This window comes from Chroicocephalus ridibundus, chromosome 1 (genome assembly GCF_963924245.1).
Source record: "Chroicocephalus ridibundus chromosome 1, bChrRid1.1, whole genome shotgun sequence".
NCBI lineage: Eukaryota > Metazoa > Chordata > Aves > Charadriiformes > Laridae > Chroicocephalus > Chroicocephalus ridibundus.
In genome coordinates this window covers 186,917,368-186,939,919 of record NC_086284.1, presented here as the reverse complement: position 1 = coordinate 186,939,919, position 22,552 = coordinate 186,917,368, and the positions used below count along the sequence as shown (strand labels likewise).

General features: G+C 42.9%; 1 protein-coding gene across 2 annotated transcripts in view; it reads left to right on the top strand.

The window, feature by feature from the left end:
• The window catches only part of ANO6 (anoctamin 6), an 83,755-nt gene extending 61,694 nt beyond the window's left edge, over positions 1–22,061 (top strand). For both annotated transcript variants that reach the window (XM_063323101.1, XM_063323100.1), the window contains 8 exons: positions 296–521; positions 1,411–1,580; positions 2,156–2,253; positions 5,094–5,224; positions 6,021–6,226; positions 16,192–16,391; positions 16,854–16,959; positions 17,922–22,061. In XM_063323101.1, the coding sequence (XP_063179171.1) occupies positions 296–521; positions 1,411–1,580; positions 2,156–2,253; positions 5,094–5,224; positions 6,021–6,226; positions 16,192–16,391; positions 16,854–16,959; positions 17,922–18,128 (1,344 nt within the window). In that variant the 3' untranslated portion in view covers positions 18,129–22,061. The remainder of the gene's footprint in view (positions 1–295; positions 522–1,410; positions 1,581–2,155; positions 2,254–5,093; positions 5,225–6,020; positions 6,227–16,191; positions 16,392–16,853; positions 16,960–17,921) is intronic.
• The last annotated feature ends 491 nt before the right edge of the window (positions 22,062–22,552 follow it).

Sequence of the window (22,552 nt, the reverse complement as noted above, 5' to 3'; positions counted from 1 at the left end):
ATTATCTTTGCTTGCATCAGTACAAACCTTGTTATTAGTCATAAACCAGACCATCTCTTTTCTCTCCTGCAGATTGACTATGCTGCATGAAAAAAAAGGCTCCTTTCATGGATTCTAAATTTATTGCCTTCTATATTATTTGAGCATCCCCTTGCACTCATCTTAGGTGGTGCAAGGCACGTAATGACAGGCACACAATCAGTTTCCTTTTGCCTATTGTAAAAAGTATTTCAAACTCACTTTTTCCCAAAGCCAGCGGTTCAATATTAACATCTTTCTTGCGTTCCCTTGGCAGATTCTTTTGATTATTGCTTCAGTTATTGGAATCATTGTCTACAGGCTCTCAGTTTTCCTGGTGTTTTCTGCAACGTTGTCACAGCACATTAACGGAACGGAGGCGATCCGCAAGTACCTGACGCCGCAGACAGCCACTTCAGTAACTGCTTCGCTCATCAGCTTTATAGTCATTATGGTTCTCAACATCATCTATGAAAAGGTGGCAATCCTGATTACTGACTTCGGTATGCCGCTGCCGTACCTCACATAGAAACTTGGGGTAAAATAGCAAGAAAAAAATGTCATTTATATGTATAATAAGCATTCCACTAAATGAACACCTGTACCACGTATTTCAGAATTTTCCCACCACATCACACAATACCACCTGCAAACTTTCAAATACAGATTTTCTCGATATCAAAGGAATATGGTATTCAGCTCTTTGCCTGAAAACTCCTTGTATAGCCAGCATGAAAGATCAATTGTTTACAGTTTTGTGCTTGTGAAACAGACAAAGCAAAGAAAATTACTATAATAACCAAGGTTTATGAAAACAGATCAGTAACGCATAACACATTCAATTACATTAGCTTTTGTTTATGGGGAAAATAACTATTTTCTTGTAAATAAATGAAATAAGGTCACTTTTCCAAAGCTAGATACCATTCCTATGTTATTAAATAGATAAACAGTCGCAAATATTATTATTCTTTATATCCAGGCCATCACCATTAAAGTAGCTATTTTACTTTAGATGTGTGAAGTAGTGCGCTGTTTTAATATAGTTTCATTTAATACCGTTCCATCGGTTCAAAGTGTTACATTTGCATCTTCCCTGAGTGTGCTGGATTTGGGTGCCTTTTTTTTCCCTGAGTTATCAGAATTTTTGCTTGTTCTTTTTCTTTATTGTCAGGGGAAAAGTTTTTTTCCTTTTTTACAACCCATATAGTTTTAGAATTAGCATAATGGTTACAGTATACATGGGGATTATGTACAATCTAATTTATAATGCTCTCAGTCATATTAAGGAATACAAGGCATAAACGTACTTTTCCAGCTGAGACTCTAAAGCAGCTTGTAGGTTACTTGTAGGTTGGTGCTTTTTTTAATTTTATTTTTTTTTAATTGCAGAGCTTCCAAGGACACAGACCGATTATGAAAACAGTCTGACCACAAAGATGTTCTTGTTCCAATTTGTCAACTACTATTCTTCATGCTTCTACATAGCCTTCTTTAAGGGTAAATTTGTAGGTCACCCTGGAAATCCAGTTTATTGGCTAGGAAAGTATCGCAATGAAGAGGTAAGAATGTATGATAGTGTTTGTTTTTAAACAGCAGGAGCCATTAGTCCAGGTATTCTGCTGCAATTAGGAGTGTATAACATAGTTGTGCTTATTTAAGTTGAGGGTTCAAAAAGCGACTGCTTTGCAAGCCAATTGCCTCCTTAGTAAGCCCTACCATAAAAGAATATGACACGAGACCAGTTGGGCTTAGAAATGTATTACACGTACCCAGAACCGTACTTATTTTCCCATGGTCCCATGTGTCAATTGGCACACGGGAAGGGGAGAACATCACTAGCAGCGTTTCTGTTCTGCTGGGTGACCCTTGCCTGGTGACAGCACAGCACAGAGCTGCATGACTTCGCCTGGTATTTCACTCTTTCACTGGTGTCCTATCAGCCTCTCATATGTGACCATACGTGGCCTGCAATTGGTTTTTGCATACCTCACTGGAAAGGTTTGCTTAAATAGTCTTCTTTAAAGAAAGTTATCATCATAAACCAGGAATGCATTATTTCCAGTGCTTCATTCATGCCTGAAAAGTTACCCGACTTCAAAAGTTTTTCATGATGTGTCTCCCTCACAACCTTCAGTGTGACCCAGGTGGATGTCTCCTCGAACTCACAACTCAGCTTGCCATCATAGTGGGAGGTAAAGCAATCTGGAACAACATACAAGAAGTGCTTCTTCCGTAAGTTCAAACCATTAACTAATCTGCTCTTTCATATTTGAAAGATACTGCTTTTGCTTGATGTGTTCAGGCATTTGGTCACTAAATTTGATAGGCGCATATTATATTCTAAAAGAATAGTCTTTTGGGGCCTTTTTAGACAGTTTGGATATTTTCGGTCTGGTAGCTCTGAGCTCATGTCTCTGTCGTTCTGACTGATTTTAGTTCTAATCAGAAATGCTTCCTTCCACTGCAAATCAGACTTGCTTTATATTGAGTGGAATGATTCGTTGTTACACATTGGGCTTTTAAAAGTCTTGCATAAGTTACTAATTTAACTAATTTAGTTTTACAGTCATATTTGACATTCATAGTGCCTATATGTTCTCTTTCAGTGGGGCAGATCTCTAGAAGGTCATGTTTTAATGTAAACAATAAGCAAAGTGCTAACCGTGAATGCTCTCCCTTTCGTTTATGTTAAGATACTATCCAGGACTCTGTTCCTTCCCCCAGGACTTGTTCTGTGTTTTATGCTGATCAGTGCCTGTCATGTTGCTTGGAGTAAGGGACTCCCAGTTAGCTCATGCCCTCCTGAATGCCATAAGCACCAGCCCGCAGCACTGTATACCCTCTGGCTGTGGTTCTTCCAAGCCCATGAATTGTGCTCCTTTGCTGCACAGTGACCCCACTACAAAGCGTGCCATAAATTCTGTGTAGGGTGGAGGCTAGGGTGCTCTGCTGAGATCCCGTTCCTCCACATCCCAATGCTCTGTTTGTGCTGCTGGTTGCGGTATGGACCCATAGACCCAATCTTCTTTTCAACCTCTTCTTTTACCTGCGGAAGGGTCCCTAGACTGAACATGCCACCAGCTGTCAGCTCCAGCCATAGACAACTGATTCCTCTTTCTGTGTACAGGAAATATGTTCATCTGACCAGAATTTTGAATTCACTTCCCAGGATGATAAGTAACATTTAGGTGTTGAAATGCTGAGTACCACTTTTGGAACTGCTCTCTCATTCTGCATCTCTGCAAGTATAAAAAGAACCATTTCCATTTTTTCTCTGTTGTTAGACATTCACCCCTATCCCCCTTTTTTTTAATATGGTTCTTTGACTGCTGAAAATGGCTACAGCCAATTCATCACTTTTCTTAAGTTTTCATGCAAGCCTTTCAGATGAGAAGATCAGCCTCACCTTGATCCCTGGGAAGGTGAAGGAGCAGCTAATCCTGGAAACTATTTCCAGGCCCATGAAGGACAAGAAAGTCCAGGAGCCCATGGATTCACCATGGGGAAGTCATGGTTGACTGACCTGCTAACCTTCTATGATTGACTGGCTTAGTAGATGAGGGGAGAGCATTGGGTATTGTCTACCTGGGCTTCAGTAAGGCTGTTGACATTGTCTTCCATAAAAGCCTCATACAGAAGCTATTGAAATATGGGCTGGATGAGCAGACAGTGAGGTGGACTGAAAACGGGCTGAATGGCCAGGCCCAGAGGGTGGTGATCAGTGGCATGAAGTCTAGTTGGAGGCTAGTCACTAGTGGCATACCCCAGGGACCACTACTGGGTCCCACCCTGTTTCACATCTTCCTTAGTGATCTGGATGAGGGGACAGGGTGCACCCTCAGCAAGTTTGCTGATGACACCAAACTGATAAGTCAGAGGGTTGTGCTGCCCCCCAGAGGGACCTTGACAGGCTGGAGAAATGGGCTGACAAGAACCTCATAGAATTCAACAAGGGGAAGGGCAATGTCCTGCACCTGGGGAAGAACAATCCCATACACCAGTATATTCTGGGGGCCACACAGCTGGAAAGCAGCTTTGTATAAAAGGGACTTGGGACCCTGGTGGGCACCCAAGTTGAACTTGAGCCAGCAATGTGCCCTTATGGCAAAGAAGGCCAATGGTACCTTCAGCTGCATTAAGAGGAGTGTTGCTAGCAGGCTGAGGGAGGTGTTCCTTCCCCTCTACTCAGCACTGGGAAGGCCACAGTGATGGGTCCAGTCCAGTTCTGGGCCCACTAGTACAAGAGAGGCATGGACATACTGAAGAAAGTCCAGCAAAGGGCCATAAGGATGATGAAGGGACTGGAGCACCTCACATATGAGGAAAGGCTGAGAGAGCTGGGTCTGTTCAGCCTGGAGAAAAAAGATTCAGGGGGATCTCATCAATGTTTACAAATACCTGAAGGGCAAGAGTAAAGAAGAGGGAGATAGATAGACTAATCTCAGTGACTAATGCCCAGTGCCAGGACCAGAGGCAACGGGCACAAACTGAAACACAGAAGGTTCCCTCTGAACATACGAAAACAACTTTTTATTGTAAGAGTGAACAAACACTGGCACAAGTTGCCCAGGAAGGTTGTGGAATCTCCATCATTGGAGATATTGGAAAGCCGTCTGGACATGGTCATGGGCAACTGGCTCTAGGTGACCCTGCCTGTGCAAGGAGGGGTTGGACCAGATGACCTCCAGAGGTGCCTTCCAACCTCAACCATTCTATGATTCTGTGAATTTTGTGATCAGAAGGTATTAATCTATCTAACCACAGGCCTGCATTTAACTTGATTTTTTGTTTCCTTGAATTTTATGTGGTCATTCACCTGTACAACATAAGTATAAATCACTATGATTCTGATATATTGCCCTTTTACTCCCTTATTTATGGTTGTAAATAACTGGGTTTGGGATAAAGCAACAGAAGATTATACTCAGGTTTGAAGGAAGTTTTCAGTAATTCAAGAATAGCTAAATCCACTGTTCAAAGCCATAACAGCACAAATGTCATTTTTTTTCTACTTACTGAACTTTTTAGGTTATTTTATCAATGTTAGTGGTCTTTTTCTCCCTGGCTGACAGTTGGGTTAAGAATCTAATTGGAAGATACGGTGCAGCTGCTAGATCAGAAAAAGTTGTTCCACGCTGGGAACAGGACTACCACCTCCAGCCCATTGGAAAACTTGGGCTGTTTTATGAATATCTTGAAATGGGTAAGTAGCCGTTTAGTTCGGATTCGCTATCACTGCTGGGAACAAACATGCTCTAAAGAAAATCTTTGTACAATCAATGCTTAATAACTATATAGACAGAGGACATGAATATTTTTCCAAGACAAGTTTTGATGAGCCATTATAGAATGCTTTCCAAGATTTTATTAAGCAGCTAAGCCTCAGTCCAATTTATAACTAGGAAGCAGCACATGATTATACAAGAAGAAGAACTGCTGCTTCTTTGCCCCATCCTCTGAGAAATGCATCCAGAAGGCAGACCATGTTCTGGTCTGGTGCAGCAGAGCCCTGTGTCAGACTGCTCTGATGGGGATCTGGAGTCACCAGGACTTGTCGCTGGTCTCTTGGGAGCTGGCAAATCTCTGGTTTGTTGCCACCATCCATTCTGTCACAGCATTGCCAGCATAATTGTTGCAGCACCCAGACACCAATAAGATGGTTGTTAGTTCAGGCTTTCCAGCACAGCGCTGAGACAGATAGTCATTAGATTTCCACGTCTTCATGATGAAGACATGAGAAAGAAATGGACGTTTAAATACCTAGAGTAGCTCCTCTTGGTGTGTTGTGACTTGTAATATTTTCCTGTCCTCTCCACCTGGCAGGTTTTTTCGGTGCTGTTGCGCTCCTATCTTCTTATACAGAAGATGCACTAGGAACTCAGCTACCCTTTCTTGTCTCTCTCTCCCACAGTTTGAGTATATAAAGTATATGTGCTCATATATGCTTATCTCCAGTAAGCGAAAGCCTCATCAATGTATGTGACCTCTCCCTTTGACAGTTATACAGTTTGGCTTTGTCACTCTCTTTGTGGCATCGTTCCCCCTGGCTCCTCTTCTGGCTCTTATTAACAACATGTTGGAAATCCGGTTGGACGCATGGAAGCTGACGACCCAGTTCAGGCGCATGGTTCCGCAGAAGGCACAAGACATCGGCGCCTGGCAGCCCATCATGCAAGGCATCGCCATTCTGGCGGTGGTCACCAATGTAAGTACTGAGCCAACAACTGCAGAAGGTAAAATGCCTTCACTGCAGGTGTTACGTCCAAATGTGGGAACACCGCATGTGGCAATGTCGCACTTCAATGATCCTAAATGAATTACAAGCATCAGTCCCTTAAGACTTCACCCCCTGCGAAACAGGCTCTGTTACTTTCCAGGTGTTTCGGAAACAGAATATGGCTACTGTCTAAAATATTTTACCTATGAGTTGCTAGAATCTTCAGAAAAATCTATTACATATGAAGACTATAGCGCATCTTTCCTAAAATTATAGCGCATAGTACAGAGATCTTTTCAAATAGTCTACAGCTAAATGCATTAATTTTGAAAAAATTAGGTTGCAGCTTAGCTAATTTATAATTGATTGTTGTCTCTAATTGTTACAATTGTTATGTCAATGCCTTCATATTTGAATTTGGCTTTAAGCAATTTTGCCCTTAAAACAGAAATTCAGCTTCTTTCTCCTGTACTTAAAAATACAACATGCGTTCAAAATTGCAGCACTTACCTTTTGAGATCAGAATTAATTATATGAAAATTTTCAAATTAATATGATTTTCAGTTGGATTTAAAATTCATTTTAAAAGAGTTCCTTTAAAATATTTAGGAAAAAATAATTTATTTTCTGAATTTATTTCTAAATTCAGACCTTTCAAATTTCCCATATCATTAATTCACCAAGATCTTATACACAGGCCGCATTGTGGGGAGGAAAATAGTCCATTGGACTTTACCACTGTGAATTATTTGATTGCTTATTCTTAAACAGAAGTTAACATGTATTGTCTTTCAAAAAATTCCCACTGCTGGCCTCTCTCAAAACAGCAGTGACCACTGGTTTCCTCTGCAGGGACAGCAACACCTCAGACTGTCCATGGTTAATAGCCTTTTTCAACAAGGTCACCATTTTCTACTGTTATCGGTGAGATCAGGGATCCATTCTGACACAGTTAAAGATGGTCACTTCCTCTAGGACCTCGTCCTTGCGGTAACAGTACCTTATTGTGCTCAGTGGGAGTTTCTGGAGAAAGCAGTTGAGTCTGAAGACAAGAGTTCATCTTAGCCCAAGCTTTCACAGGAGGCTCTGCCTGTTTGGAGAATGCCAGACTTTGAATAAGAGGAGGGAGAGATGGAGCTGAGCACTTTACCATAGATACTAACCAGATAGTTCGGGGACTTATTTCAAGTAAAAGAACAATTCAAATTTAAATAAGGGCATGAACTTATTTTCCTGTATCTCAGATACCTTCTATAGTCATTGGGTGCTTGGATGTTCTAGGGTCTCAGCCTCAGGGGTTCTACTTCTCAGAAATAATGGAACAGCTTCGTGCACTTTCTCTTCCCACACCCAGATGAGAGTCCCTACATATTCCTCTCTTTTTTTCACCCACTTGAAAAAGTCTTTTTTTTGCTCCTGAAAGGAGGGGGCCCTTGTTTCCAATCAAATATAAGAAAAAACTTCTTTACGGTGAGGGTGACAGAGCACTGGAACAGGCTGCCCAGGGAGGTTGTGGAGTCCCCTTCTCTGGAGATTTTCAAGACCCGCCTGGATGCAGCCCTGAGGGATGTGCTCTAGGCAATCCTGCTTTAGCAGGGGAGTTGGACTAGATGATCTCTAGAGGTCCCTTCCAACTCTGAAAAATTCCGTGATTCCGTGAAAGGGAGGATGAGTTTCCATGACCTGACTGCCTATTGGGTTATCATCTTCTCAGAAGCTTGTTTTCATTATTTTGGCATTTAGGGATGGTACCATATAGAAACAGGAGTCCAAGGTGGATTTCAGTAATTAGGAAAATTTCGTATGTCAACCTCCGCTATTAGACATATTTTCAGTTATTTGAAGGTCTCCCAAAATCGCCATTACTCTTGTTCAGAACTTTTATTTCATACTATAGAAATTCAACAGGTATGGTAAACATAGTTAGGATGTAGAGTGGTGACTCAGGAGAACATAAAGGCAGAGAATTGAGCACAGAGAAATGACGGAAGAAAAAAGGGAACTTGAGGGTGGAAAATTTACAAAAGAATCTGGAAGACAGACAACAAGCTTGAGCATATGCTCCAGCTGTTTTGCACTGCTCTGCTGCGGCAAACCAAACATAAATCCAGCTGTTCCATAGGCATATGAAACATTCAAGGCCTTACTAGTAAATCTGTGTTAAAATTTAAAACAAAAGCCATGCAACTTTGGTAACACGTGTTCAGATTTTTAGAAATGTCAGGTGGCACCGGAGATACCTTTGGGCTCTCCTGGTTTCGTGCTTGTGCAAAACATTGTTAATTATAACTCTCCCAGCAAATGATGCAAATTCCCAGGTGAAGCATAGCTAGAAGTAGAGGCAACATTATTGGTGCATCCATATTCTCTTTTGAACTATGCTGCTAGAAAACTTAAAAGGCAAAAAAGTTTCTGGTGGCCTGGAAGAAAAACAAATATGTTATATTGTTGGATAAGCTAACTGTCTTTCCTGGGCAGTCCAGCTGGATCTTGTAATCACAGAATCACGGAATCTTCAGAGTTGGAAGGGACGTCTAGAGATCATCTAGTCCAACTCCCCTGCTAGAGCAGGATTGCCTAAAGCACATCCCTCAGGGCTGCATCCAGGCGGGTCTTGAAAATCTCCAGAGAAGGGGACTCCACAACCTCCCTGGGCAGCCTGTTCCAGTGCTCTGTCACCCTCACTGTAAAGAAGTTTTTCCGTGTATTTGAACGGAACTTCCTATGTTCTAGCTTGTGCCCATTGCCCCTTGTCCTGTCGCTGGGAACCATTGAAAAGAGCCTGGCTCCGTCCTCCTTAAACCCACCCTTTAGATACTTGTAAACATTAATCAGGTCCCCCCTCAACCTTCTCTTCTCCAAGCTAAAGAGTCCCAGCTCTTTCAGCCTTTCCTCATAAGGGAGGTGCTCCAGTCCCATAATCATCTTGGTTGCCCTACGCTGGACTCGCTCCAGTAGTTCCCTGTCCCTCTTGAACTGGGGAGCCCAAAACTGGACACAGTACTCCAGTTGTGGCCTCACCAGTGCAGAGTAGAGGGGGAGAATGACCTCCCTCGACCTACTGGCCACAGTCTTCCCTATGCAGCCCAGGATGCCATTGGCCTTCTTGGCGACAAGGGCACACTGCTGGCTCATGGATAATTTGCTGTCTACCAGGACCCCCAGGTCCTTCTCCTCAGAGCTGCTTCCCAGCATGTCCACCCCTAACCTATACTGGTGTTTGGCATTCTTCCTTCCCAGGTGCAGGACCCTACACTTGCTTTTGTTGAACCTCATTAGATTCTTCTCTGCCCAGCTCTCCAGCCTGTCCAGGTAACGCTGGATGGCAGCACGGCCCTCTGGAATGTCGGCCACCCCTCCCAGCTTGGTATCATCAGCAAACTTGCTGAGGATACACTCTGTCCCCTCATCTAGGTCATTAATGAATATATTGAACAAAATTGGTCCAAGTATTGACCCCTGAGGGACACCACTCGTTACAGGCCTCCAACTGGACTCTGTGCCGCTGATCACAACCCTCTGAGTTCTGTCACTCAGCCAGCTCTCGATCCGCCTCACTGTCACCTCGTCTAGCCCATACTTCCTCAGCTTCCTAATGAGGATGTTATGGGAGACAGTGTCAAAAGCCTTGTTAAAGTCAAGGTAGATGACATCTACGGCTCTCCCCTCATCCAGCCAACCCGTTATAACATCATAGAAAGCTATCAGATTGGTCAGGCATGATTTGCCCTTGGTAAATCCATGCTGACCACTTCCAATAACTTCCTGTTCCTCTATGTGTTTGGAGACAACATCCAGAATGAGTCGCTCCATTACCTTCCCAGGGACAGAGGTGAGACTAACCAGCCTGTAGTTCCCTGTGTCCTCCTTCTTGCCTTTTTTGAAGATTGGAGTGATGTTAGCCTTCCTCCAGTCCTCAGGCACCTCTCCTGTTCCCCATGACTTTTCAAAGACGATGGAGAGTGGTCTAGCGATAACATCTGCCAGCTCTCTCAGCACTCGCGGGTGCATCCCGTCAGGGCCCATGGATTTATGAATGTCCAGCTTGGCCAAGTGGTCTCTGACCTGGTCCTCCTCAACTAAGGGAAAATCTTCCTCTCTCCAGACCTTCCCCCTTGCCTCCAGGGTATGGGATGTGTGAGGGACGGCTTTATCAGTGAAGACCGAAGAAAAGAAGGCATTCGGTAACTCTGCCTTCTCTGTGTCTTCCACCACTAGGGCACCCGTCTCATTCATCAGTGGACCTATATTTTCCCTAGTTTTCCTTTTTCTGTTGATATACTGGAAAAATCTCTTCTTGTTATCTTTAACTGCAGTGGCCAAGCTGAGTTCTGATTGAGCTTTGGCCCTTCTAATCTTCCCCCTGCATAGCTTTGTTATATCTTGATAATCCTCGTAAGTTGCTAAGCCCCTTTTCCAGAGAATGTAAGCCTTCCTTTTTTTCCTGAGGTCCAGCTCAGGAAAAGCTCTCTATTTAGCCAGGCTGGCCTTCTTCCCCGTCGGCTCGTCTTTCGGGACATGGGGATGGCCTTCTCCTGTGCTTCTAAGAGCACCTGCTTGAAGTATGACCAGCTTTCCTGGGCACCTTTGCTCTTCAAAACTGCCTCCCAAGGGACACTCTCAACCATGCTCCTAAACAGGCTAAAGTCTGCCCTTCGGAAATCCAAGGTGGCAGTTTTGCTGGCTCCCCGCTTCCCTTCACCAAGAATTGAAAACTCTATCATTTCATGGTCACTCTGCCCAAGACGACCTCCAACCTTTACATCCCCCACAAGACCTTCTCTGTTAACAAACAGTAGGTCCAGTAGGGCACTTCCCCTAGTAGGTTCCTTCACCAGCTGTGTTAGGAAGTTGTCTTCCACACACTCCAGGAACCTCCGGGACTGTTCCCTCTCTGCTGTGTAGTATTCCCAGCGGACATCCGGGAAGTTGAAATCCCCCACAAGAACAAGGGCAGATGATCGCGAGACCTCTGCCAGCCGCTTATAGAATACTTCATCAGTTTCTACATCCTGATTAGGGGGTCTATAACAAACTCCCATCATGATATCTGCCTTGTTGGCCTTCCCCTTGATTTTTATCCATACACACTCAACACTGTCATTCACACTGTTGAGTTCTAGACATTCAAAACCACCCCTAACATAGAGGGCCACCCCACCACCTCTCTTCCCTTGCCTATCTCTTCTGAAAAGCTGGTAGCCATCAATTACAGCACTCCACTTGTGTGTGTCTTCCCACCACGTTTCCGTGATGGCAACCACATCATAGTTTCCCTGCTGCACGATGGCCTCCAGCTCGTCCTGCTTATTCCCCATGCTGCGTGCATTAGTGTAGATGCACTTCAGTTGGGTTAATTGTCCTACCACTTTCTTGGGGGGATGGGCCCTGATTTGCACCTGATCATTCTCGGACACTACTGTAGTTACCAAATTATCACTACTCCTTGTGTCTATGCTGACACACAATTCACTATCCCCCACCATCGCTGAGACAGGCTGCAAGACCTTGCTATCACTTTTACCCATGAGCACTACTATGTTGCTCCCAGGCACCACTTTTGTGATCCTGGTTTCGTCCCCATCCCCCATCAAACCTAGTTTAAAGCCTTATGGATAAGCCCTGCTAATTCTTGTCCCAGTCTCTTTATTCCCCTTCGGGTTAGGCTTCCCCCGCCTGATGCCAGCATGCCTGGTTTCCTGTAGATCAGCCCATGTTCAAAAAAGCCAAAGTCCTGCCGGACGCACCAGTCGCAGAGCCAGGAGTTAATTTGCTGGCTCCTCCTATTTATCCCCTCATCTACCCCTGCAAATGGTGGGATAGAGGAGAACACTATTTGTGCTCCCGATCCCTTAACCAGCCGTCCCAGGGCCCTAAAGTCATTCTTCATTGCCCTCAGACTTCTGGTACCTACTCCGTCACTGCCTACCTGAAATATCAGTAGCGGATAGTAATCTGATGACTGGACCAGGGAAGGGAGTTTCCTCCGTATGTCCTTAATTCTGGCCCCAGGGAGGCAGCTGACTTCCCTGTGGGATGGGTCCGGTCTACAGATAGGACCCTCTGTTCCTCTCAGAAGGGAGTCACCTACTACAATAACCCTTCTTTCTTTCTTTGTTGAGGACGTCCTGAGGCATGGGGGTGAGTGACGGCACTGTGCATTTCACTGGATGGATCAGCTTCTCCATCCTCAATCGCCTGGTCCTCAATTTCCAGAGCCTCATACCTATTACGTAAGGGCAGTTGGGATGGTGAGGGGGACCGTGAGAGGTTTCGCTTACCTCTCCGAGGAGGGATCTGACTCCACTCTGAAATGCCACTATGAAATAAAAAGTTGGATATACATCTTAAGATTACTTCAAAATATTGTTACGTGTACCTTAGTCATAGTGTTTATGATATTCAGGGCAGAGTTAAAGTGCCTTTGGTGACCTTGCGGTGACTCAGGCATGTGTAGGCTGCTGTTGGGTATGTATTTGTGCCCTGCTTTCTGCAGAAAAATGACCCAGCAGTAAGTGTCTGCCGCTACCCAGTCACAGCCCACCTGAGGCTAATCTGAGCTTTGCGACTTTTTTCACTCCAAATTCCTCCTTATGTGCTGGACCCCTTGAAGCATCGCTGAAACCGTGGGAAGTCCTCAAAGTATATATGACAGCTTGGTTTTACTCTCTGTCCTCCTTGACAGCCACTACACCCCAATGTTCCTGTGGCTGTTAGCTGCAGGCATGTTTCTTTCAGAGTCGCCCTGTTCGGAGGTCTCACGCGTTAGGTACGGTTAATGTCGGCATGAATGTAGTGCATTTGCCACTGACAGCGGTGGGGTTATGAGCGTGCGAGGGGCACAGCGCCGGAGACTGCCATGTTCAAAAGGCCCTGCTGCAGGTGTTGTAAGGACCTCAAAGAGACCAGTGTTTCTTGCTAATGAAGTGTGGGCTATAAGGCCATATACCAGATCAAATGCTAGAAGCGGTTTTCTTCCCTTTAAGTATGTTTTTTTTCTTGTTTGACATACAGGATCTAGCATAGGTCATCAGGCTTTCCTTTGCCATCCTTGCCTTGATTTTTCCTCAGCACACGGAAAGTGTTTCTTCTCTTCTGTGTGACTTGTGATTTGACTTGGGTAGTATATCATCTTCTCCTTCATGCATTGCCTCTGTGACACCTGCTAGTAGCTTGCAAGCAACTTTTGCACAAAACTATGGGTTTTGTGACTTGCCACTCAGGCGCTGGACTTGCTGTTGCATGATACCAAAGCATCTGTTGTTGATTTGGAGACTGATTTTAATTAGTTATGGTATAAGTGGAAAATTGTGCGCAGCAAAGCTTGGGAAGAAGAGAATGTGCTATTTGTTTGTAGTTCTCCAGTGCAATACCCTAAAATGAAGACCATAATTCAGGAGGAAAAAAAAGTTTTTCCTTTGAGAGGATGCCGTAGGATTAGCTTTCGTATTTCTGTCCTTGCAGCTCTCTGGAGCACATCTGGAGATCATTCCGAGAGAGGGAGGAGAGTGGGATGGGGTTCAGATTTAAGATGATGAGAGACCTGGGGCCTTGCAAAAAAATTCACTAAGAGCAAATATTAAGTTGTGTAAATACCGTATTCCAACATCTTTCTAAGTGATACACAGAAGCAGCATCAAACTCGTTTGGTCCAAAGGGAGAAGGGATTTTTTTGCCTTACTGTTCGGTTGCTATTGGTTCACTTATGGTCTGACTGGATGAGCTAATGAACAGAACGAAATTATATGTAACTAAAACTTTCTGTGCTTGTACTTCAGTTAAAAACAGGGTAATTTAGGTGTGAGGTCTTCTCCCTGCAACTGAAAGACACAGTAATATATATTTCTTTTCCGCCAAGAAACACCCACTCCTCTGCGTGTAAATATAAACAACACATAATTTTCACTTCATTGCACACTGGCATGTAATGCTTAAAAACAGTTTTTAAAAGTGCATGCCAACTATACTTGATTTAAGCCAAAGTACAGTACCAAAAAAAAAAAAACCCTTATCCTTGAAACTTTTAAATGAGTTTATTTTAGTCTTAGGGCACCTCCCTTTTCTTTCTCATCAGCCAAATTAACTTTCTTTTAACTGAATTCAATTGTAACAATATTCTGGAAAAACAAATATAGATTTTGGACCACAGCGTCAATCTTAAGTCGTGTTTTAGTGTTTAACATTTGGCAGCGGTGCTACTGGAGGTGGGGTTGGTCTCGCACCCTTTTCAACTCTTTGCCCTTTCCCTTCCCCGTCTTTTCCCCTTGCTGCTGTCTCTGGTCTTGTGCTGGCACCAGCGCTTTGACAAACACACAATGAACCAGATCAGGGAGCGGATCTGGCCAGGATTCCCCGCCAGATCAGTGCCGTGATCTGATCTGCTGCACAGCTGCATGGATGCATGAGTGAACTGCTAGGGGCACAGGCAGGAGGGGGGTGGTAGTTTTAGCTACTAGCACTGCCACCAGAGTGGTGTTTGAGGAACTGTGGAAGAGATGTCTGTATTTTTTTTACGCCTTTTTCCTCTCTCCCCTTCCCTTTTTTTCAGGTGTTACAAATAGCTCCTCAGGTTGGGTCTGTCTTGTTGGCAATGCTGCACCAGCGTGGACCATTTTTCCCCCATCTCATGAAAATAAGGAAATACAGAGGGCATGAATCACAGACTGGCATGAAGGAGAATAAAATGCAGATATTAACCAGCTCTTATTCTCCTCTGTTACCCGTTACTGCTTAACTTTGCCACTTCCTCTGTCCCACACCCTTCCTATGGCTTTTTTCTGCCCCTTTTACGCATCTCTGTCAAAACCTCCCTCCCCGTGATCCCATTAGATCCCTACTTCACGCCTTTCTCCTCCATGTCTCTGCCCTGGTTCTTTCCATCCATGTTCTCAAGTGTTTTTTTTCCCCCTGCTGTGGGACAAAAGACTTCTCCTTCATCCCTGGAGCGGAGCTCGTCACTCCTTCCTAGGTGCTGGGTGCCAGAGACGCCTGTCGGCATGAGCTGGCCGGACAGCCTCCCGCTAGGCACTCAGCTGCAGATCTTGCCAGTGGAAAGTCTTCTTCGCAGGCAAACCTTTTGAATTTGCAATAGCAGAGGAGGAGATCGGATTAAACATAGTTAACCTGTCCTCCACAATAGGATGTTTTGGGAAGTTTATGAGTTTAGAAAAGACTTCCCACAACAAACCCACGGATCCAATTTCCTACCCAGTTTGTGACCAGCAGACTGAGTAGGACAGGGACTCTCTTGGGAGCAAGATAAAAACAAGTGGTCACGTCATATGTAAAACAGCACTAGGCAGCTGCTACTAAAAAAATTATCTTGGCATCAAGAGCGGTTTCCACATGTACTGACATTGAAACTTATGAGGCAACAACTGCCAAGATGAATTTGGGCTGGCTACCACCTCAGAAAGAGTGGGATGGTTCTGGGGTCAGAGATGGATCAGCTATATATATAATTTATTTAATGCCTTTACTCAAACCTCAGGGTTCCTGGTGAAATTTAATTTTCTGTTACTGAAGGACTCGTCTGTTGTTTCCATGAGTTTGATCAGGCAGGATTTCTTTAAGCATCTCGTGAGTACATCTGATAGCAAGCACGTTTGCTGAAGGTTACCTTTGAGTACTTCGAGGTGAGTTTGGCTGCTGACCTCCACTGTGTGCTCCTGTGGAAAGAAGTGTACTATAGTATAACTTTTTTAAGGGATCCAGCAGAGCTAGCGTAATTTACAAACCATACGGAGTGCACATTCCAGAAAGGGATTGTTTTATGCCTGTGAGTGGCTACGTGCTCATTTACAGAGGGAACCACTGGCTGGAAAAGTACATATTTTCTATTTTTAGCTCATACTGTAATTTTTGAGATACTAAGTGTATGGCAAAGCCGTGCATATTAAGGCTTATTTCTTAAACACTGCTCTGCTTTTTTGTCTTCTTTTTCTGAAATGCAGGCTATGATCATTGCTTTTACGTCTGACATGATTCCTCGTCTGGTTTATTACTGGTCCTTTTCGGTCCCTCCTTATGGGAGTCACAGCAGTCACACTATGAAAGGGTATATAAACAGTACACTTTCTGTCTTCAACATCTCAGACTTCAAGAACGCAAGCAAGCCCTTTTCCCCTTGGTTTGGGAACCAAACGACGTGCAGGCAAGTGTCAAATAACCATTCTTTTCCAATGACAAAAATAAATATGATTTTTTTTTAATACCCAAATCATCCAATTCAGTTAACAATATCCAGTAAGAAATGTTAAAGCACAGTTAAAGCCAGCATATTTTGAAAGGCAGAACTGAGCGGCAGTATTCACCCATAAGTTTGGGATAGGCAGAAAATCCCTACTTTCATTTGTTTTTCTCGTAATAGATAATCTTCAAAAAAAAAGCACTTTAAAAGTTTTGTAAGTAATTCTTAATACAGTGGCAAAAAAAAAAAAAAAGGCATTTCAGCCAAATATAGCTTACTTTGGAGGTATGATTTTACCCACTACTGTAGTTTTGTGCAGTAACTGGATGCATTAAGCGGGGACATGTCTTGCTCCATCCTCTGGCCACAGTGCCGTACTGCAGAGATGCCCGAGACTTGCTCCTGACTTTCCTACCTTGCTTTCAGATACCGGGATCTCCGCTACCCTGCTGGTCACCAGCACCAATATGAGCACAACATATACTACTGGCATGTCATTGCAGCCAAGCTGGCTTTCATCATTGTCATGGAGGTAAGATTACAGGGGTTTGAGCGTTACTTATTTAAATTTCTCACCTCTCCACGCAGAAAATCCTTCAAAGACATTCTGTCCCGACACTGCTAACAGAGAGCTGGTGATGTGTGCTAGCACGGGCAAGAGCTTGGGAGACATAAATTAGGTGTAGCACCATTAGAAAAAGACACTGAAGTCATGACATCAGCTGAGGATTGTCCCATGTGTTTGCAGTTTCTTTTCTCAAGAACTGTAAAATTATTTTTGGTATCAGAAATAGAAGGGAAAGTGAGACCAAAAACATTTTTACATATACTTAGAGAAAGTTTGCGCAGAGCCTCATGAATACGTGTACGTAATACATGTGCACCAGCAGAGTTAAGTCTATAAAGATGGTCACTGCAAGCGGTGAGTCTCTAGATGCTCAAAAAGCAATTGCTGCTTGCTCTGCAGCTACGGTCTAGGCTTATGAAAGATGGGGGTCAGTCCAAGATTAAAGTAGAGGAATATTAAGTATTATTTCATTATAAAATGAAATTTTATAGGGCCTGATCCGGGCACTACTGAAGTCATCAGAAACATGCAACTGGTTAGATCAGAGTTCCCATAGCAGAGCAAAGCCCATTGCCCCAGAGTCATTTGAACAAACCTAAAACAATTTTAAAAGAAACTGCAACTGTTATTTACATGCAGGGGGGAAGCACTGCATACCGGGGTTTCCCCAAAGCAGGTAGAGAAGTCCTTGTTAAAATCAGGATTAGAAATTCTTGTTTATCAATTCTGATAAACAAGAAATTCTTGTTTATCGGACAATTATTCTACTCATTAGTCATGTCCACTTTTTAAAATACTGTTCCACTGTGATAGATGCCGGTACAGAACCAGCTGAGAGTCTTAAGAGATAATGTGACATTTCATTTATAATAATAATAATGTCCTGTTCAGCCTAACTGACATTTTTTCATTTTCACCTTCCCCAGCATGTCATATACTTTGTGAATTTTATTATTTCATACGTAATTCCGGATGTATCGCAAAAGACCAAGAGCAAGGTCAAACGAGAGAAGTACCTAACACAGAAACTCTTGCATGAGAACGATCTCAAAGTTGTGAAAAAAACCATGGGGAACATAGCCGACAAAATTATCAAAAGAGTTGACAGCACTTTCCGACCTAAAGCTGAATAAGTACTTTTTTATATGGAATAACAGTATTTAGCCAACTCATAGCTGTCCGGATATTGCCAATAGCTAATCAAACACTTTGGATTAATTCCCTTTACTAAACATTGTGTCTTGCAACTGTTGCCTGCTCATTTACCTGTTTCCCTTGGAGAAATGCAACCACTGTGACTCAGATAAGAGTTATCAACTTTTTAAACAGCTTTAGTGGACATATTTTTTTAACATGTGAAGATAAAAATTATTTATCATCTTAAAACGATGCAGATTAATTCTCAAATACATAGAGTGCTTTCCACTTTATTTAGGCATCAGCTATTAGATCTCTTGTTTGACTTGAATAAAAACTCAAGAACAAGAACGATGCCATCATGTCTTCTGAAGGAGTTTTGATTACTTGCTAACGCAAACTCTAACTCTAAAATGAAGAGGAAAAGCCAAAACATGAAGGAAAGAGAAGACAATTACAACTCAAAATCGTGTTGTTAAGCCATTGGTATTGACGTACTAAGCGCTGTTGTGTGCTACACTGAATTAGCTATGCATACTGAGACTTAAATGGATAACAAGATATTTCAATTAATCATGGACTTGGATCAGAAGAAGCAGCAGGACTGTAAGCCCATCCTGTTCATCAATCTCTGTGTAAACAGGAGAATTGCCTTTGAAATCAATGCATACAAACTGACTTTACAGCACTCCAAGTGAGTAGAAAACTCAGGCATTTTATCTTTCCGCAGTCAATGTACTTCCATTAGTTCACTTGCCCATTCTGCTCTGAATGACCATAGCCTTGAAGGCCTCCTACCTGTAGCAGTAATGAGTGTTAAAAGTCTTTTCACGTACAAAATCAATATTTGTGGAGGGCTGTCTTTTGCATTTCTCCCACACCAGAAGCACCATGCTCTTCCCTGAAATATTTCGACATAGGAAGAACGTGCAGCTGGACCTGTTGTGATACAACATTGTGTGATAAAGTGAATTCTGACGAGACCATGAATCTACTGAAACTGAAGATTGGAATAAACCATTTAATATGCCTTAACCATGTTATGAAGCTTTAAATAAGTAGGAAAGATGTTAGAGGTGTGGATGCCTGCGCTAGAGCCATCAGTCATCTTCAAATTAGGCTGCAGATCTGCTTGGCTATTTTGGCTCCGGTTGCAAACTGGGAGTTGGGGAATTACAGATTAAGCATGTATGTAGAGCTCTGCTTTGTGTCTGCAGCAGTGATATACCAGATTATTACTTGCTTTGTCTTTTAACAGTTTTAGTGGACCAATTTCTACAAATTCTGAAAACAAAAATTGTGTTTAAAAAAAAAAAAAAATGCTTGTACTTTGTAAACCAGGAGATTACTGTTGCATTTCTAATTTTGTACTATTCATAAATGTAATAGATATGCAGAATTTTTAGGCAGATTATTCATATACTTGTTTATATATTAAGAAATTCATTTGTAGAAACTAAATAGCATTTATAAGATGTACTTTATCCCACTAATAATCAGAAGGAACCAAAAGTCTGAATTTTGTAGCAAAACTTCCAAATACTGACTGCTGTGTACCTCAAGCCTATCCTTTGAAACAGCAACATTTAAACCAGAAGAGGTAGCACAGGAGGGGAGTCCTTTCGGCAGTCATGATACACGAGCTTTCACTCAGCGAGACTTTGCACGATTGCATGGAAGAACGTGAGGGGAAAGCTTGGTTCAAAAATCAAGGAAAGATGCAAGAAAGAAACACAGGTTCCAGAGAACCACTTGCATTTCTGGCACTGAAGGACTGAAGCTTACTTATTATAATGCCCAGAAAACTTTGAGCAGGTATCACCTGAGGCAAGAAAAGACGGAGGACAGAAAAAGAAGATAAACCGTAACTGTAAACAACAAGTCAACCAGAGCAGTGATTGAAACAGTGCTTCTTTTCACAGGGAATTCTACCCTTTGCCATTTGTTTTGGTTGCATCAGAATGGTGACAAGTCTTTAGTTTACCAGTAAGCAAATATAAATTGGGTGGATGGACAAACGCTCAGAAGTTTCTAAGCAAAGACAGAATTCCATATCAAAATACATCCCCTCAATACCTTTGACCTTTTCCCCAGATCACAGGATGGCTGGGGTTGGAAAGGACCTCTGGAGGTCATGTGGCCCAACCCCGCCTTGCTCAAGCAGGGCCACCGAGAGCCGGCTGCCCAGGACTGTGTCCAGATGGCTTTTTAATATCTCCAAGGATGGAGCCTCCACAACCTCCCTGGGCAACCTGTGCCAGCGCTCGGTCACCCTCACAGTGTTTCTTGTTGTTCAGAGGGAACCTCCTGTATTTCAGTTTGTACACATTGGCTCTGGTCCGGTCACTGCATAATATACCAAGCTTCTTTTTAAAGCAAGATTTGTCCAAAAAATCTGTTTCATGGAAAACTTTTAGTGAAGTACTCAGGACTTCCCTGTGCAAAATGAGTTTGGTTAGAAAGGCCAGTCAGCTCCTTTCAGACTTGGAGCTTTTGATATTAGCTTTGAACTGGCCCTTCCTGGTCTGCAGTTGTGTTCAGCTGAGAGATGCCGTTTTCATACTCCCATCAGTGATCACAGCACCAGTGTGCCTTAAATACCTTATCAGGTGCGGTGTTGGAGGGCTGGGGCAGGCAAGGAAGCATCCTGTGATAAAGGGGAAAAAAAAAGTGCAGCACAAAATGGACCATTTCAGGTAATTATTTGGTCTTAAGAAAGCATTTATTGCCCTCTTTGAGAGGTAAAGAGACTAGGAAGCAAAGGAATTGAGTGCCTTGCCTGGGGCCATGAAGTGGCAGAGCTTGAGGCTGATTTTCAGGAGTGCCTTCTGTTCCTTGTTTGGTCCCTGTGGCCTCTCTCAGTTGTCCCATTTTACATCATTTGGCAGCATTTCCTAAAGGAGGATTTGGCCCTGAGTGTCATCAAGAGTTTACATTCCTGACTTTAAAATAATGATTTAAAAAACTTGCTACATCAGCAAAGTGTATGTATCTATGACTTGGGCTCCTCCCATAATAAAATCCTAATCAGCTTTGGGCATGTTTCTACATTACCGTTTTTGTTCAGATCAGGAGTGTGCTTTTGAAACTAGTCTTCCACTTGTCCCCACTTTCTGGGCAGTGCTTCCCATCACAGACCGGTCTCAGGGCACATGGACTGGATTCCTCTTGGTTCAAACTGAACCAGAAGGCAGGTTTTAGATATGCACTTAATGGTCTCTGGCAGGCACTTGGTCCAGAGAGCTAAAACCAGAGCTAGGCTGAAGAGAGCGGTGAGTACTGCATGGGCATCACCTAGTCAACCTCTACTTTTTGCTCTGGCGATTTGCTTCTGAAGTGCCACACTCCGTGCTAATGTAGCTGTAACATTTCATTTCGGAAGCCATCATATCAGGAATTCAGTTCAGCTTACCATGTGCACAGTGTTATTCACAGCCCAGTTCTGATTGAGAGAGAAAGAACGGGAAAACCAACAGTGTGCCTAATAATTGCATCTTAATAGTTTGATTTAAGCTGTGCAATTTCTGTAGCCTCTACCTCCAACTGCTGAAGTGTGCTCTGCTTGTTCACAGGGAGCTCTGCACAGACATCAGAACAAAATGCTGGGGGGGCAGTTGCCAACATGAGTATTTGTAACTTCTTTTTTATTTTTTTTTAGTCTAGGTGACTTTAATAATACTTAGACATCTGCTTGAAGGGAAAATTAACATTTGTTTTAAACTATGAATCAATTTTACTCTTATTTACACTTGATATGTAGGCCAGACTCTCACTTTATACAGATCTGTTGAAGTCAAGATGAATTTGGACCAATGACTATTTCATTGCCTTAACAAGCACCATAAATTACAGACCGTCGCCACTGTTTTAGACTCTGTGTATGTTGATAAAATTCAGAATGTAAGAATGTATTTTTTTGTATTTTTTCTAAGAATGTTTGCTATTGGTTTCTGAATATTAAGATTGTATATTTATTGTCAATAAATAAAGTCTATTTTAAAATAACAATACATCTGATGTTGATTAGCATTGTTTGTTTTTCCACGAACGATACTGCTGCTGCCAAATGTCACATTTAAATTCTTACAATGTCATCCCTGTCTAATTTCCATATTCCTCCTCTTTTTCAATCTTTTTCCATTAAACTGTTACTCGTACTGAAATTTATCTCCTGGTTTTTCTGCATCCTCTAGATGGAAGTCATTCCTTTCAACACCAAGTCGATGACAAGGACCATTATGTTCTCATACAAATAAATAGTTTAGGTCTTTATACCCTTTCACTTCTGTCATGATAAACCCTGTGTTATGTTTCAAAGTCATCATTTATTTCTTCATCTGGATCGAGTCTGTGATGCTCCCACCTCCGGGCAGTCCACTTGCTCTGTGTCTCCCTGACATCCAGCCATCAGTTTGGATGA